This window comes from Ranitomeya variabilis, chromosome 4 (genome assembly GCF_051348905.1).
Source record: "Ranitomeya variabilis isolate aRanVar5 chromosome 4, aRanVar5.hap1, whole genome shotgun sequence".
In the NCBI taxonomy this organism is placed as follows: domain Eukaryota; kingdom Metazoa; phylum Chordata; class Amphibia; order Anura; family Dendrobatidae; genus Ranitomeya; species Ranitomeya variabilis.
The window spans coordinates 78,689,117-78,705,987 of record NC_135235.1 but is presented as its reverse complement, the minus strand read 5'-3'; the positions used below and the strand labels follow the sequence as shown (position 1 = coordinate 78,705,987).

Below are 16,871 nucleotides of genomic sequence, written 5' to 3'. Positions count from 1 at the left end.
AGCCATTGTAGACTGTCAGATGACCACTTCCACCAGAACCGGTAGTCAAGTTAGTCAGCTTCCTCAAATCTACAATGAGGAGTGGACGTGGATGTCTGATATATGTAAGGTGTTAAGCCACTTTGACGAGTCAACACTGATGGTCAGCGGGGATGACGCCATAATCAGCGTCACCATCCCGCTGCTTTGTCTGCTGAAAAAATCATTGCTCAGCATGAAGTCTGAGGCGCATCGATTGTCACAGGAGATGGGGGAAGAAGAGTTGACTGAGAGCCAGAACACCAGCCAGTCTGTTTCTCAGAGTGTAACTGAGGAGGGGGAGGAGGAAGATGAGGATGAAGAGGAGGAGACTGTGGGCGAGACTGAAGACGGTACCCATTCCCTCTTCTCAGTTCAGCGTGTTTGGGCTGAGGAGGAGGAGTTGGAGGAGGAGGAGGAGGAGGAAATGGAGAGTCGGCCTGTTGCGGAGGGGGAATTCTTACGTGTTGGGACTCTGGCGCACATGGCTGACTTCATGTTAGGCTGCCTTTCCCGTGACCCTCGCGTGAGAAAAATATTTTCCACCAGCGATTACTGGGTGTTCACCCTCTTGGACCCCCGGTACAAGCACAACTTTTCCACTCTAATTCCTATAGAGGAAAGGAGTATGAGACTGCATCAATACCAACTGGCCCTGGTGCACAAGCTGAAAATAGCCTTCCCATCTGACACCGCTAGCGGCAGAGGACGTGGTTCTGAGGGCCAACAAGCGAGGGAGAGGAGGGGAGCAGGCAGCTTGTCAAGCGCTGGCAGAAGATCAATCTCCAAGGCCTTTGCCAGTTTTATGTCACCCATGCAAGAGTATGCCACCAATCCACAGTCTAGACAGAGTAGAGGCGAGATTTACAGAAAGATGGTGAAGGACTACCTAGGTGACCATACCAACGTCCTGCATGATCACTCTGCTCCATACAACTACTGGGTTTCAAAGCTGGACACGTGGCCAGAACTGGCACTGTACGCCTTGGAGGTGCTGGCTTGCCCTGCCGCTAGCGTGTTGTCAGAGCGGGTCTTCAGTGCAGCTGGTGGCATCATCACCGATAAGCGTACACGCCTGTCAACTGACAGCGCTGACAGGCTGACGCTTATCAAGATGAATAAAGCATGGATTTCTACAGATTTCCACTCGCCACCGTGTTAAAGCAGCTCAAACTGAAGTCTGTCATGTCACCGTGCCACTCTCCGTGCTGACGCTGCTGACGCCTCCACATGCTGGGTCTTCGCTACCTCCAAACTATGTAATTGTGCCACTCTGTGGCCTCAATGTGTAAGGAATGATGCTGCTGCCGCCTCCTCAAGGGTCCGTCACCGTGCCACTCTCCGTGCTGACGCCTCCACATGCTGGGTCTTCGCTACCTCCAAACTATGTAAATGTGCCACTCTGTGGCCTCAATGTGAAAGGAATGATGCTGCTGCCGCCTCCTCAAGGGTCCGTCACCGTGCCACTCTCCGTGCTGACGCCTCCACATGCTGGGTCTTCGCTACCTCCAAACTATGTAATTGTGCCACTCTGTGGCCTCAATGTGTAAGGATTAAGGAATGATGCTGCTGCCGCCTCCTCAAGGGTCCGTCACCGTGCCACTCTCCGTGCTGACGCCTCCACATGCTGGGTCTTCGCTACCTCCAAACTATGTAATTGTGCCACTCTGTGGCCTCAATGTGTAAGGAATGATGCTGCTGCCGCCTCCTCAAGGGTCCGTCACTGTGCCGCTCTCCGGCCTGATGCTGCCTCCGCATGCCGTGCCCATAGCTGCCATGCTGTGTCAGGCTCAATTTCGGTGTGTTTCACCTGCTACCTCATCAAAGTGGGTCACTCTGTCACCACAAAGCTGTTGGCCATAATTTGGCGTAATGGTGCATTTGGGCAGCCTCAGAGGCAACTATGCATGCTGCCCCTGCTGTTTCCTGTCCATTCCAGTGTTGTTTCCATCATTTTCTGAGCTTCCCAGGTTTTTAGGCGACCTTCCCTGTGCAGAGCTTTGGTCCCGCTGAAAAATGTTCGAGTCTCCCATTGACTACAATGGGGTTCGTTATTCGAAACGAACACTCGAACATCGGGAGATGTTCGACTCGAACAACGAGCACCCGAACATTTTAGTGTTCGCTCATCACTAGAAGACATACATAGAGGAAAAATAGAATCATAGAATCATAGAATGTTGGAGTTGGAAGGGACCTCCTGGGTCATCATGTCCAACCCGCTGCTCAGGAGTCACTAAACCATCTCAGACAGATGTCTGTCCAGCCTCTGTTTGACGACTTCCATAGAAGGAGAACTCACCACCTCTCGTGGCAGCCTGTTCCACCCACTGATCACCCTCACTGTCAAAAAGTTTTTTCTAATATCTAATCTGTATCTTCTCCCTTTCAGTTTCATTCCATTGCTTCTCGTGTTTCCATGTGCAAATGAGAATAAGGATGATCCCTCTACACTGTGACATCCCTTCAGATATTTGTAGACAGCTATTAAGCCTCCTCTTAGCCTTCTTTCTTGCAAGCAAAACATTTCCAGATCCTTTAACCGTTCCTCATAGCACATACTTTGCAGTCCACTCACCATCCTGGTAGCTCTTCTCTGAACTTTCTCCAGTTTTTCAATGTCTTTTTTAAAATGTGGTACCCAGAACTGGAGACAGTATGAGGCCACAGGTGGTTTACCTTTCCTTTGGCAGGAAAACCCCTCACGCATTTGTAAGGCAGCCAGAGTGGTAGTTGTGGCAATGGGCTGTAATGTTCCCACACCCTGGCACCCCACAAATAGAATACAGTGTCCCTTCTTTTGCATGTGCAGTGTGCGCAACAGTACACTTACGTTCACTGTCAGAGTCCTCTCAAGTTCTGTCCCTCTGGTTCTGCGTTTCCGAGCTCCACAAAACGTCCCAGAGACATAGTTCTTTTCCAACAATTGAACTTTACTGAGCAACAGGGCATCAATCACACTTGCAGCACAGGTTTCAAAAAGGGACATCTTCTGAGCTTCCCTGTCTTCCGGGCAGCCTCTATCCTTCCTGTCAACTCTGTCTCTCTTCTTCTGGCAATCTCTACCTTATCTCTAGGAAATCTCTGTCTCGTCCGTACTGTCCATCCCACCAGCTCCCTGCCATCCCCTCTCCCGGTTCCAATAGGGAAAGGTGCCAGGAATGCCATCTCAGCTACTACTGCCCTGGTCGTAGACCCCGGATCCTTCTTAGGTTGGTCCTCCTTGAGCTGGTGCCCGCCTGCATGGTTCCCAGCCTGGGGCCCCTTCCTGCCATAGCAGCTCTATACCCACTGCTGTAGGACTGTCCGATCTCACTACTGCAAGCACCTTGCCCTGGGCAAGGCTGCCCGGGCTCTGCTGCCTAATCAGGAAGTCCTTCTCCTATAGCCCTGTGACTCTGCCCTGTTCGGCTCTAACTCCTCCCTACTGACAAACCCCTATGCTAACTGTACCTAACTAACACTCCTAATCTATTCTGTTATATTCCCTGTCTCTATGATGCCCCCACTATTCAAATCCAATCCCCCTACGGTCCTATACTATCTCCTAGTCTATCCCTAAGCCTTACACAGCACATGACAAATACATTACAAGTATAAGACCATTTGTGACCAATGAGGTGCCGCACATGATCATGTGAACAGCATCCAAGGGAGAGAAGGCACATGAGGGTCCCCGCCACCTCCTTACACATTCAAGGCATATATAAACTTGCCCCTTACAAAGTGTAATTACACCCAATAAGATGTGATTAGAAAAACCGAGACAAAACTGGACCATGGTAAGAAGGCAATTCCGGAATAGTCCTGCCTCATTAGTATAGGAGGAAAAAATTATCCTTGAAAGATTCCAGTGAAACTAAGTTACATAAAACAACTGATTAGAATAAAATAATAGACTTAAATGTCGCTATAATGGAAGTCACCTGCCAGTCCCTCTTAAGAAGAAGTTTTGTTATTAATCAGGAAATGTAAATCATGTTATAGGTTATTTAAATACTGTTACAGGGTTTTTACATTATTTATTTTTTAATAAGATAGAGTAAATCCAAATACATCAACAAATGAGAAAGAAGAAAAACAGAAGCTACCAGTTCCAACAGGAAACCATCTGCAGAGCAGAAATCAGATATTGGTCATGAAAATGCATATCCTTGTGTATTATACATTGTTGAGACATTATGTAACACATCTAACTTGTGATGAGTGAATTTAATTGAGTGCAATGTTGGATGTTGTATTCAAAAGAATATGGATGTTCTGCAATTTGCTCTGAGCAAATTCATCAAAATTGCTGCCAGCTGCAGCCATCATTTTGCTTAAAGGGGTATTCCAATGTCAAAGATTCTATTCCAATATGTAGTGTATGTAATAATAATAATAATATTAGCAAATACCTCTGTGAAGGATGACACCTGAGAGATTATAAAAATTGATGCATGCTGCGATTTGCTGCATATCTCGAACGAGATTCGCCAATGCAAGTCAATGGATGCGAGAAAAAAATGCACAGCACTTGCACCATGTGTGTGCTGTCCGTTTTTTATGCACTGGTGTCCTTCATGTGCTGCATACAGTAAAATCACCCTGACAGGTTAGAATAGAATAGAATAGAAATATACACATAGAATACATACATATATATATATATATATATATATATATATATATATATATATGTCAGTATCACACACATACATATATGTATTTATATTGCACAGAAAAATAGATAGAAGAAAAGCTGGTAATTCATCTGCCGACTTCTGTAAAATAACTGCAGGAGCCGACAGGATAGAAGAAATGGATAACATACAGTAAATACAAATAGAATAGGTAGATATATAGATGTCAGTGACAAATACAATTAGTATAGTGTGTGTGCAAATTGCTGGACATTTATTTAATTAATAAAAGATTATATTATGGTAAAAAAGGGAGTGGGCTCCCACACAATTTTTGCAACCAGCAGAGGGAAAGCAAACAACTGAGGGCAGATGTTTATAGCCTGGGAAGGGGGTAATACCAATGGAGCTTCCCAGGCTATTAATATCAGCTCACAGCTGTATACTTAGCCTTTACTGGCTATTAAAATGGGGGACCCCCAAAAAATTACATGGGGTCCCCCCATAATTAATAACCAGCAAAGGCTATGCAGACAGCTGTGGGCTGATAACCTGATAACCTAGGAAGGGGCCATGGATATTGGCCCCCTGGCTAAAAACATCAGCATTCAGCTGCCTCAGAACAGGCGCACCTCTAAGATGCACCAATTTCGGCACTTAGCCTCCCTCTTCCCACATGCCATGTAGCGGTGGCAAGTGGGGTAATACAGTGCCTTGCGAAAGTATTTGGCCCCTTGGAACTTTTCAACCTTTTCCCACATATCATGCTTCAAACATAAAGATACCAAATGTAAATTTTTGGTGAAGAATCGACAAAAAGTGGAACACAATTGTGAAGTTGAACGAAATTTATTGGTTATTTTAAATTTTTGTTGAAATTCAAAGACTGAAAAAAGGGGCGTGCAATTCTCCAAAAATTTACATTTGGTATCTTTATGTTTGAAGCATGATACTGTATGTGGGAACAGGTTGAAAAGTTCTAGGGGGCCGAATTCTTTCGCAAGGCACTGTAGTTGTGGGTGCTGATGTCAGCGTCAGGTTACATCAAGCCACGAGGTTAGTAATGGAGAGGCGTCAATAAGACGCCCCCTAATAATAACCCCTTAGTCAAATTGTTAAGAAAACACAGACACCCAGTAAAAAATCCTTTAATTGAAATAAAGACACAGACTCCTTTATTATTCTTAAATAAACCATACTTACAACCACACCTAATTCCTGCGATGTCCTCGATCTCCTGTAATAAAAGTAAAATAACAAACCAACAATATACCCATACCTGTCCGTTGTTGTGTCCCACGCAGTAATACATATCTGGGGAATATACACTTTTCAACCTGGACGGTGCCAAGATGCGACTGTCCGGACTGAAAACCACTGATGAATGAGCTGCTGAGAGCGGAGCTTCAGTGACTAGCAGTGACGTCACTGAAGCTACACTCTCTCACAGCCTGAACTGCGATGAACTATGGACCATGGGAAAAAGCACTGTTATCGGATGCTAGGTGTGAAAATCGCATTGTACTCGCATATCACTCGTCTGTTTTTCGGTTCTGATATTAGAACTTTTTTTTCTCACATATGGGTATGAGCCCTAACACTGAAGGCGAGGTGGTATCCGAGGCATGGTTGAGCTGGAAGCCACGGTCTGGAGTGAAGAGGCTGAAAAAAAATGAGCAGAAAAGAAGGGAAATGGTTTGTGGGAATGGCAGAGTTAGTGAGGTTCTGGAGAGACCCCATATTATAATAAGAAAGGTTCAATTAGAAGAGAAATGCTTCACTACAAATCAAATTTTCTGTAAAATTTGTGCAATTTGGCGATTTATAACTTTTGGCAGATCTGCTGATTTCTACATCTCATGTACAGCTAGCTGCATGTCCTTGAAGCCTTAAACTTTCTGAGCTTTTATAACTACAACTCAGGGTAAATCAATTAGAAGTATTTATCTGTAGCTACAGAGATGATCATCTTCATCTTTTCTCTGTGGAGCACAACATGAAAATGCGATATATAAGCCATTGTCTCTTAAATTGCCTGTAATTTCAAGATTAACATAACTCAATGGTCAATATCCTTGCTGATCCGTTACAAAAAAGGAAAAACAAAGATAAATTTAACAAGGCTTTAAGCTGTGAAGTTATTTTCTTACCAGTATGAACTAAGCATTAACTTATTGGCATTTTCTTTTTTTGTGCTTGTTTCCAAATAATTTCACACTTTCTGGGCTCATCTTTAAGAAGTCATTGTCTTAAATATTATGTTCTTTATCTTCAGTTATATCATCTGGGACAAATTAAGGCATGCCCCAAATAGTAGAAAATCTTATAAGCACCTGATGATTTATATAGAATGGAAATACCAATTTAGGACATATCTCCGGAGACACACACTATGGTCAGGTTGGGCTTTTAACCCTTTCCCCCAGCAGCCATTTTTTGTTTTTCCGCTTTAGTTTTTTCCTTTTCTTCTTCCAAGAGCCATCACTTTTTTATTTCTTGTTGACATAGCCATGTGAGGGCTTAGTTTTTGCTGGATGAGTTGTAGTTTTTAATTATATCATTCATTTAACCATAAAATGTAATGGAATATGGAAAATGTGCAGAGAAATAGCATAAAATTTCAACTTTTACATTGTTTTTTTAGTTTGTCTTTACAGCATCTCCTGCATGGTAAAATGACCTGGCAACATCATTTTTTGTTCTCTGTAGCATCTAGCTAAGATGGTGGTCTCCTTAGGCTATGCTTCACAGAAGTGCCACCATAGCAGTCATAATGGCATTCAGTTGGCCTCCCGCTGCTATATCACCACTCTACAGTCGAGTTGTGAGGGGAGCATTTGCCTTTAAACCAGCTGTTAAGCTGAGCAGATCTGCCGAGATACATGAAATATATAACAAAGCAAAAGTGGAAAATATAAAACGTAACTTTTATTAACTAAAGCCACAAACAAAAAACAAACCAAACACCCAAGTGAATAAAAATGAGGACAGATGTCTTTAACAAGTGGTGTACTGACCAAAAAGACCAATTGTCCCCTAACAGGATCGGTTGATTAATCTATATATATTTTCTTGAGAAATCAACTTGACACTAGGATATATCTTGTAAGAGGGCTGAAGTCAAAATACATAAATAACACTCAGCATCATCATATACCTAGTTCCATGTAAAAACAATATATTGCCAGTAGCAGACACATATACAAATGCCACTGGTAACTAAGTACATATAGTAAAAACAGGAACAATCTCACCCGTTCCTAGGTGTAGGCTGAGGAGCACCGGATAACCTCCGATCAGGGAAAAAATCCGGAGGAAAGAGACGACAGTCCCTATGTCAGTCCCTATGGGGCTATCAATGCGCTATCCCCCAATGCTCCTGCCCTTACAAGGGCAGTCCACAGCTACCCCTGCACACACATGCCCTGCACTCTCCCTATTGATGATACGTCCCGACGCGTTTCATTCAAGCTGTCCTGCAGGACAGCATAGAGGGTGGCAGGACTGTTTGTCCCTCCTTTTTAGCACATAGGCACTTTTTCTCCATGCACAAGCTAGTCCCCTGAAGAATCAGCTTGAATGAAACGCGTCGGGACGTATCATCAATAGGGAGAGTGCAGGGCATGTGTGTGCAGGGGTAGCTGTGGACTGCCCTTGTAAGGGCAGGAGCATTGGGGGATAGCGCATTGATAGCCCCATAGGGACTGACATAGGGACTGTCGTCTCTTTCCTCCGGATTTTTTCCCTGATCGGAGGTTATCCGGTGCTCCTCAGCCTACACCTAGGAACGGGTGAGATTGTTCCTGTTTTTACTATATGTACTTAGTTACCAGTGGCATTTGTATATGTGTCTGCTACTGGCAATATATTGTTTTTACATGGAACTAGGTATATGATGATGCTGAGTGTTATTTATGTATTTTGACTTCAGCCCTCTTACAAGATATATCCTAGTGTCAAGTTGATTTCTCAAGAAAATATATATAGATTAATCAACCGATCCTGTTAGGGGACAATTGGTCTTTTTGGTCAGTACACCACTTGTTAAAGACATCTGTCCTCATTTTTATTCACTTGGGTGTTTGGTTTGTTTTTTGTTTGTGGCTTTAGTTAATAAAAGTTACGTTTTATATTTTCCACTTTTGCTTTGTTATATATATGAATTATAGTGGTTTTGTCTATGTGACTTACAGTCAGGATATAGATTTTTGCTTTTTTCGAGATACATGAAATCATAGATTTTCCTGAGAAATCTATTTTGCAGCAAAGTTTTTCTTTGTGAATTGAATGTTCTTTATTATACTCTGGTGTCTCTCCAGACAGAAGTGTGTCGGCGTGATAGAAGGTGCGATCACTTCTCTATTACCACTACTGAAACAATGTCATTGGGGGATGGCGGTGGAAGAAGCTATGGCAGTGACCGCAGTGCCACCACCTAATGATGCTTCATTTCAGGGTAGAAAAGGAAGCAACTTGAGTGAATGCTGGGAGACTCAAACAAATTGTCATCAGAAGAAAAAAAGTTCAGACAGGAAGTTCAAGTAGATGGGGAACGGTCGGGTATTTTAACTGGTATACAGTGGGTATGGGAAATAATCAGACCCCTTTAAATTTTTGATTTTTTGTTTCATTGCAGCCATTTGGTAAATTCAAAAAAGTTCATTTTTTTTCTCATTAATGCACACTCTGCCCCCCATCTTGACTGAAAAAAACAGAAATGTAGAATTTTTTGCAAATTTATTAAAAAAGAAAAACTGAAATATCATATGGTCATAAGTATTCAGACCTTTTGCTCAGACACTCATATTTAAGTCACATGCTGTCAATTTCCTTGTGATCCTTCTTGAGACGGTTCGACTGCTTCACTGGAGTCCAGCTGTGTTAAATTAAACTATAGGTCTATATAAGACCTCACAATTCACAGTGCATGTCAGACCAAATGAGAATTATGAGGTCAAAGAAACTGGCCAAGGAGCTCAGAGACAGAATTGTGGCAAGGCACAGATCTGGCCAAGGTTACAGAAGAATTTCTGCAGTACTCAAGGTTCCTAAGAGCACAGTGGCCTCCATAATCCTTAAATGGAAGAAATTTAGGACCACCAGAAGTCTTCCTAGACCTGGCCGTCCAGCCAAACTGAGCAATCGTAGGAGGAGCCTTGGTGACAGAGGTAAAGAAGAACCCCAAGATCACTGTGCCTGAGCTCCAGAAATGCAGTAGTGAGATGGGAGAAAGTTCCACAAAGTCAACTGTCACTGCAGCTCTCCACCAGTCGGGCCTGTATGGCAGAGTGGCCCAACGGAAGCCTCTCCTCAGTGCAAGACATATGAAAACCCGCATAGAGTTTGCAAAAAAACACACAAAGGACTCCCAGACTATGAGAAATAAGATTCTCTGGTATGATGAGGCAAAGATAGAAATTTTTGGTGATAATTAGAAACGATATGTGTGGAGAAAACCAGGCACTGCTCATTACCTGCCCAATACAATCCAAACAGTGAAACATGGTGGTGGCAGCATCATGCTATATGGGTGTTTTTCAGCTGCAAGGACAGGATGACTGGTTGCCACTGAAGGAAACATGAATGCGGCCAAGTACAGGGATATCCTGGATGAAAACCTCTTCCATAGTGCTCTGGACCTCAGACTTGGCCAAAGGTTCACCTTCCAACAAGACAGTGACCCTAAGCACACAGCTAAAATAACAAAGGAGTGGCTTCAGAACAACTCTGTGACCATTCTTTACTGGCCCAGCCAGAGCCTTGGCCTAAACCCAATTGAACATCTTTGGAGAGACCTGGAAATGACTCATGGCTGTACTAGCTCAAAAGGATGCTTCTACTCAATACTGAGCAAAGTGTCTGAATACTTATGATCATGTGATATTTCAGTTTTACTCTGTTTAAAAATTTGCAAAAATTTCAAGATTTCTTTTTTTTTAATTTAGCAAATGGCTGCAATGAAACAAGAGTGAAAAATTTAATTAAAGGGGTCTGAATACTTTCAGTACCCACTGCATATTTGAAAAGTGATTAGATTATTGGATTAAATAGACTTACAGGTCCTTCTCAAAAAATTAGCATATAGTGTTAAATTTCATTATTTACCATAATGTAATGATTACAATTAAACTTTCATATATTATAGATTCATTATCCACCAACTGAAATTTGTCAGGTCTTTTATTGTTTTAATACTGATGATTTTGGCATACAACTCCTGATAACCCAAAAAACCTGTCTCAATAAATTAGCATATCAAGAAAAGGTCCTCTAAACGACCTATTACCCTAATCTTCTGAATCAACTAATTAACTCTAAACACATGCAAAAGATACCTGAGGCTTTTAAAAACTCCCTGCCTGGTTCATTACTCAAAACCCCCATCATGGGTAAGACTAGCGACCTGACAGATGTCAAGAAGGCCATTATTGACACCCTCAAGCAAGAGGGTAAGACCCAAAAAGAAATTTCTCAACAAATAGGCTGTTCCCAGAGTGCTGTATCAAGGCACCTCAATGGTAAGTCTGTTGGAAGGAAACAATGTGGCAGAAAACGCTGTACAACGAGAAGAGGTGACCGGACCCTGAGGAAGATTGTGGAGAAGGACCGATTCCAGACCTTGGGGAACCTGAGGAAGCAGTGGACTGAGTCTGGTGTGGAAACAGGAAACATCCAGAGCCACCGTGCACAGGCGTGTGCAGGAAATGGGCTACAGAGAAGCAGCACTGGACTGTTGCTAAGTGGTCCCAAGTACTTTTTTCTGATGAAAGCAAATTTTGCATGTCATTCGGAAATCAAGGTGCCAGAGTCTGGAGGAAGACTGGGGAGAAGGAAATGCCAAAATGCCTGAAGTCCAGTGTCAAGTACCCACAGTCAGTGATGGTGTGGGGTGCCATGTCAGCTGCTGGTGTTGGTCCACTGTGTTTCATCAAGGGCAGGGTCAATGCAGCTAGCTATCAGGAGATTTTGGAGCACTTCATGCTTCCATCGGCTGAAATGCTTTATGGAGATGAAGATTTCATTTTTCAGCACGACCTGGCACCTGCTCACAGTGCCAAAACCACTGGTAAATGGTTTACTGACCATGGTATTACTGTGCTCAATTGGCCTGCCAACTCTCCTGACCTGAACCCCATAGAGAATCTGTGGGATATTGTGAAGAGAAAGTTGAGAGACGCAAGACCCAACACTCTGGATGAGCTTAAGGCCGCTATTGAAGCATCCTGGGCCTCCATAACATCTCAGCAGTGTCACAGGCTGATTGCCTCCATGCCACGCCGCATTGAAGCAGTCATTTCTGCCAAAGGATTCCCGACCAAGTATTGAGTGCATAACTGAACATTATTATTTGATGGTTTTTTTGTTTGTTATTAAAAAACACTTTTAATTGATTGAACGGGTGAAATATGCTAATTTATTGAGACAGGTTTTTTGGGTTATCAGTAGTGTTGAGCGATACCGTCCGATACTTGAAAGTATCGGTATCGGAAAGTATCGGCCGATACCGTCACAGTATCGGAATCCAATCCGATACCGATACCCGATACCAATACAAGTCAATGGGACTCATGTATCGGACGGTATTCCTGATGGTTCCCAGGGTCTGAAGGAGAGGAAACTCTCCTTCAGGCCCTGGGAACCATATAAATGTGTAAAAGAAAGAATTAAAATAAAAAATATCGCTATACTCACCTGTCCGACGCAGCCGGGACTTCAGCGAGGGAACCGGCAGCGTTGTTTGTTTAAAAATCGCGCTATTACTTGGTTACGTGAATTCCCGGCTTGTGATTGGTCAGGTCGGCCATGTTGCCGGGACGCGGACCAATCACAGCAAGCCGTGACGAAATTACGTCACGGCTTGCTGTGATTGGTCCGCGTCCCGGCAATATGGCCGCCCTGACCAATCACAAGCCGGGACGTCACGGGAGGCTGGACACGCGCTCATTTTAAAATGGGCGCGTGTCCAGCCTCCCGTGACGTCACGGCTTGTGATTGGTTGCGCCGCGATCAACCAATCACAAGCCGGGAGGCTGGACGCGCTCATTTTGAAATGGGCGCGTGTCCAGCCTCCCGTGACGTCACGGCTTGTGATTGGTTGCGCCGCGATCAACCAATCACAAGCCGGGAGGCTGGACGCGCTCATTTTGAAATGGGCGCGTGTCCAGCCTCCCGTGACGTCACGGCTTGTGATTGGTTGCGCCGCGATCAACCAATCACAAGCCGGGAGGCTGGACGCGCTCATTTTGAAATGGGCGCGTGTCCAGCCTCCCGGCTTGTGATTGGTTGACCGCGACGCAACCAATCACAAGCCGTGACGTCACGGGAGGCTGGACACGCGCCCTTTTTAAAATGAGCGCGTTTCCAGCCTCCCGTGACGTCACGGCTTGTGATTGGTTAATGGCGGCCATGTTGCCGGGACGCGGACCAATCACAGCAAGCCGTGACGTATTTTCGTCACGGCTTGCTGTGATTGGTCCGCGGCCCGGCAACATGGCCGCCCTGACCAATCACAAGCCGGGACTTCGCGTAACCATGTAAAAGCGGGAATTTTAAACAAACAACGCTGCCGGTTCCTGCGCTGAGGTCCCGGCTGCGTCGGACAGGTGAGTATAGCGATATTTTTTATTTTAATTCTCTATTTTACACATTTTAACATTAATGTTGTTCCGATACCCGATACCCGATACCACAAGAGTATCGGAATCCCGGTATCGGAATTCCGATACAGCAAGTATCGGCCGATACCCGATACTTGCAGCATCGGAATGCTCAACACTAGTTATCAGGAGTTGTATGCCAAAATCATCAGTATTAAAACAATAAAAGACCTGACAAATTTCAGTTGGTGGATAATGAATCTATAATATATGAAAGTTTAATTGTAATCATTACATTATGGTAAATAATGAAATTTAACACTATATGCTAATTTTTTGAGAAGGACCTGTATAGTATGACATTTACTGCTAGATTCTGTTGACCTCCTCAATGTTGTGTTATATGATAATAACTTCAGGATTACTTTTGATATAATTTTGGGACCAGAGATTACTTTGCTCAGAAACCTCTAGAAACACTGGCTAATATCCAAGTGTAGAGCTTTTAGGATGTATGAGGTTATAAACACATTATTAATATTATTATTATTATTTTTATTATATTAAAGAAGCACCCCTCCCATCAAAGTGTTTAGCCTCTTAATATATTGCAATCATCATATTATATAGCACTGTGCAGTTACAATTGCTTATTTTGGCCTTCTACTCAGTTAATTCTTCTGTTTTCCATTACGTCTATGACACCATGTGATTAAAAACTGACCAACTGAATCCTTCTAAGCCCTATGTAGAAACAGGAGGTCGATTTTCTTTGCACAAGTCATGAGTCACTGCAAAGGTCTATTGCAGGGGAGGAGGGAGCAGCTGCGTCAGTAGTTGAAGAGAAGATGAGTCATGTAGAGCAAAAGGATTCCTGTTCCTACATAGAGCAGAAAAAAAAGAAGAATTAGGGGGTAGAAAGGTAATGTAAGCAATTGTAAGTTCACAGTGCTATATAATATGATAATTGCCATATTCTAAGAGGATAACAACTTTGATTTGAGTTCTTTAATCAGTTTGATCTCTTGTAAAGCATTTTGTTGGGGTATTCAGGATTCTCTGTGAGTCTTGTTCATGATATCTATGATAGCTTTTAACCATCTTCTTCTATTCATACTTTACTTACATTGACTACACTGTAAAGACATATGAACATTGCAGATCGGTGTCATACATTCATGTTCCCTTCTATTAACTGGAAAAGAGCTGAGAAAAAGTATCTGCAGCTCTAATGAACATTTATATGGACTACCATTTATTTTAAATGGACACTATTTACCATTACGTGTAAATTACTGTTATATCCTCTGGCAATATTAGCGGATCACTGAAGACTATAACAGCCAAACCCTCAGCAATTATTTAATTTGTCTTAGCAATTTTCCTCTGAGTAGGTATCTTGTTACTAAGACTACACATTTAAAGGGTTATTGTGATGAACCCGCACCTCACCACCCCACCTAACATCACAATTTCATCAGATGGATCATGTAATTCTGTCTCCACACTTCCACCAACCTGATGTTCTGCACCCCCTGGGGACACATAAGGTCAGCTTGTTACAGTTTTACACAGATGCCCCCTGTCCACAAAAGCCCAGGGAGGCATGGGGAGTGAGAGGATGTGGCCCACACAGTCATTAACGTGGCACCACACTCGCTCACAACCCTGACAGGCTGAGAGGCCCCTTTCGTAAGTATCAGTGAAACAGAGCACTGCCAGCCCGTATGACTGTCACCAGTTCCTTGTTAGATATAAACCCAGTCTGTTAACGGGATTATATGGTTCCAAAAATAAGCCCCGGTAGCATGGAAAATTAAGCCAAGAAACAGACGTGTGGATTTGTGGATAGCGATAAAAGAGCAGCCCAATGTTAAATTATATATTTAATCTCCTTAAGGGCACACTAGGCAATACATTATATACACAATTGTAATACATATACAATGGTCATATATGCAAATATAATAGTGGTAGGACAAAAAATATAAGCAGATGGATCATATCAATAACAAGGTTGATGTTCAACCACGTTTGGGCTGGGCCGCAGGAGGGTCCTAGGTCCTTCACAGCATGTTACTCGATGCGGCCCCCATTTTTGAAGTGAACCGCAAGCATAACAGAGAGAGAGAGAGAACATGTGGCTCTACACTAGTCCTTATCCTGTTTGGTTCACTCCCCATTGGGCTGAACCTAAATCCCCTCCCCTTGCCTTTAGTGCTACGGAACTTAAGATGGGTAATAACTCCTTAATAGACAGTCTTAGGAATTCGGTTTTGGCGCAATCAGATCCAGACAGATCCCTGCTATGCCTTGAGACTAACACTTCTTTGCTATCTGGTTCTTACTAGCCATTCTTCATATTACTCCTCCCTGGGGAGCTAGACCGAATCGAGACCCTGGAAGGTGTTCGGTCCATTCCAGAGATCTCAAAAATGTTATCGGTGTGTGGCCAGGATGTATGATAAGTTCATATTCTCTTTATGAAATCATAGGTGTCTGAACAAATCAGGTAGACCACATAGTATGGATCCACAGGGGGTCTTCCTATTCTAGTTAGTTGGAGGGGACAGGAATTCCTTCTTTGAAGCTGAAAAGCTGGGCTACCCTGCTGAGCCAGGTGTGTTGTTACTACTGTACGTTTTCAGGAGGATTGTAAGCTGTCAATAAATCCCCTCATCCTTCATAGTTTTTCCATGGCAAACATTTAAGGCATATCCTCAATGATCCACAGTGTTATACTAATGATATACAAACTATGCTGCTGTCTTCCGAGTCTTAATTTATCCAAAGTGATATATTCTCACTTTTCAAACTCTCTTATGTGTTTCAGTTTCAGCCTGCCTTGCCTGCTTCTTGCTTGTGACAGGTTGCTCAATGTCAACTCTTACAAGCAGGAGGCAAGAACTGAGGCTGCTTCTCATAGAAATACACAGGAGATTCTGTGAAGTGAACACACAGATAGTACTAACAGTGTGATTTATTGGACTTCTATAATGCTGCAGTTAATAATTGTAGGGACTCACCTATAGTATAACTGCTGTTTTATATAAAGCAGAAATTATCTCTTCAGCTGCACGATTAGACATTCAGAGAAACAAGGATGATGGAACTAGTTGAGATAGTGTCAGGAAGCTGCTGTGAGGAATTTGATAGGTTATGATGTCACTCTATGGTTCACAAGAAATCAGAAACTAACTTCTTGACTTTTTGTGTACACAAGAGGTCATGTACTGGACAGGTCGTCAGACTGCTCACATAACAGATTTGTCTGTAATAAGAGGATTCAAATTTATTTATGCTACTAAGCTGGGGTGAAACAATTAGAAAGACAGAATAAAGCTAGTGAGTTAGTGTGATAGCAAAATTTAGAGTGCTAATTTAAACAGGTGCACATATACCATGGGTCCAACCTGTAAAGTTGCACAAGGGAACAAGACCAAGGGACCAAGCACCTTCTGTCACAGACACTTAATAATGAATTATTGGACTGCAAAAGGCCCATATACTGTTCTTTCATTATATATTTAAATATTATATTTCTCTGGTTTCTCACAGCCACAACTTTGAGGAACTTAAGTGTATAGTGGACACTGTATGCAGAAAGTTTCTTCTAAGCGTGGCTGCACACAGA

At 43.1% G+C, this 16,871-nt stretch overlaps 1 protein-coding gene across 2 annotated transcripts in view; it reads right to left on the bottom strand.

Moving 5' to 3' along the window:
• The window catches only part of TMEM26 (transmembrane protein 26), a 159,009-nt gene that overhangs the window by 74,231 nt on the left and 67,907 nt on the right, over window positions 1-16,871 (bottom strand). The window contains exon 1 of one of the 2 annotated variants that reach the window (XM_077258785.1): window positions 6,791-6,915. The exons of the other annotated variant lie outside the window; for it this stretch is intronic. Coding sequence (XP_077114900.1) covers window positions 6,791-6,807 — 17 coding nt within the window. The 5' untranslated portion in view covers window positions 6,808-6,915. Of the gene's footprint in view, window positions 1-6,790; window positions 6,916-16,871 lie in introns of those variants that run through there. 2 annotated transcript variants of the gene reach the window in all.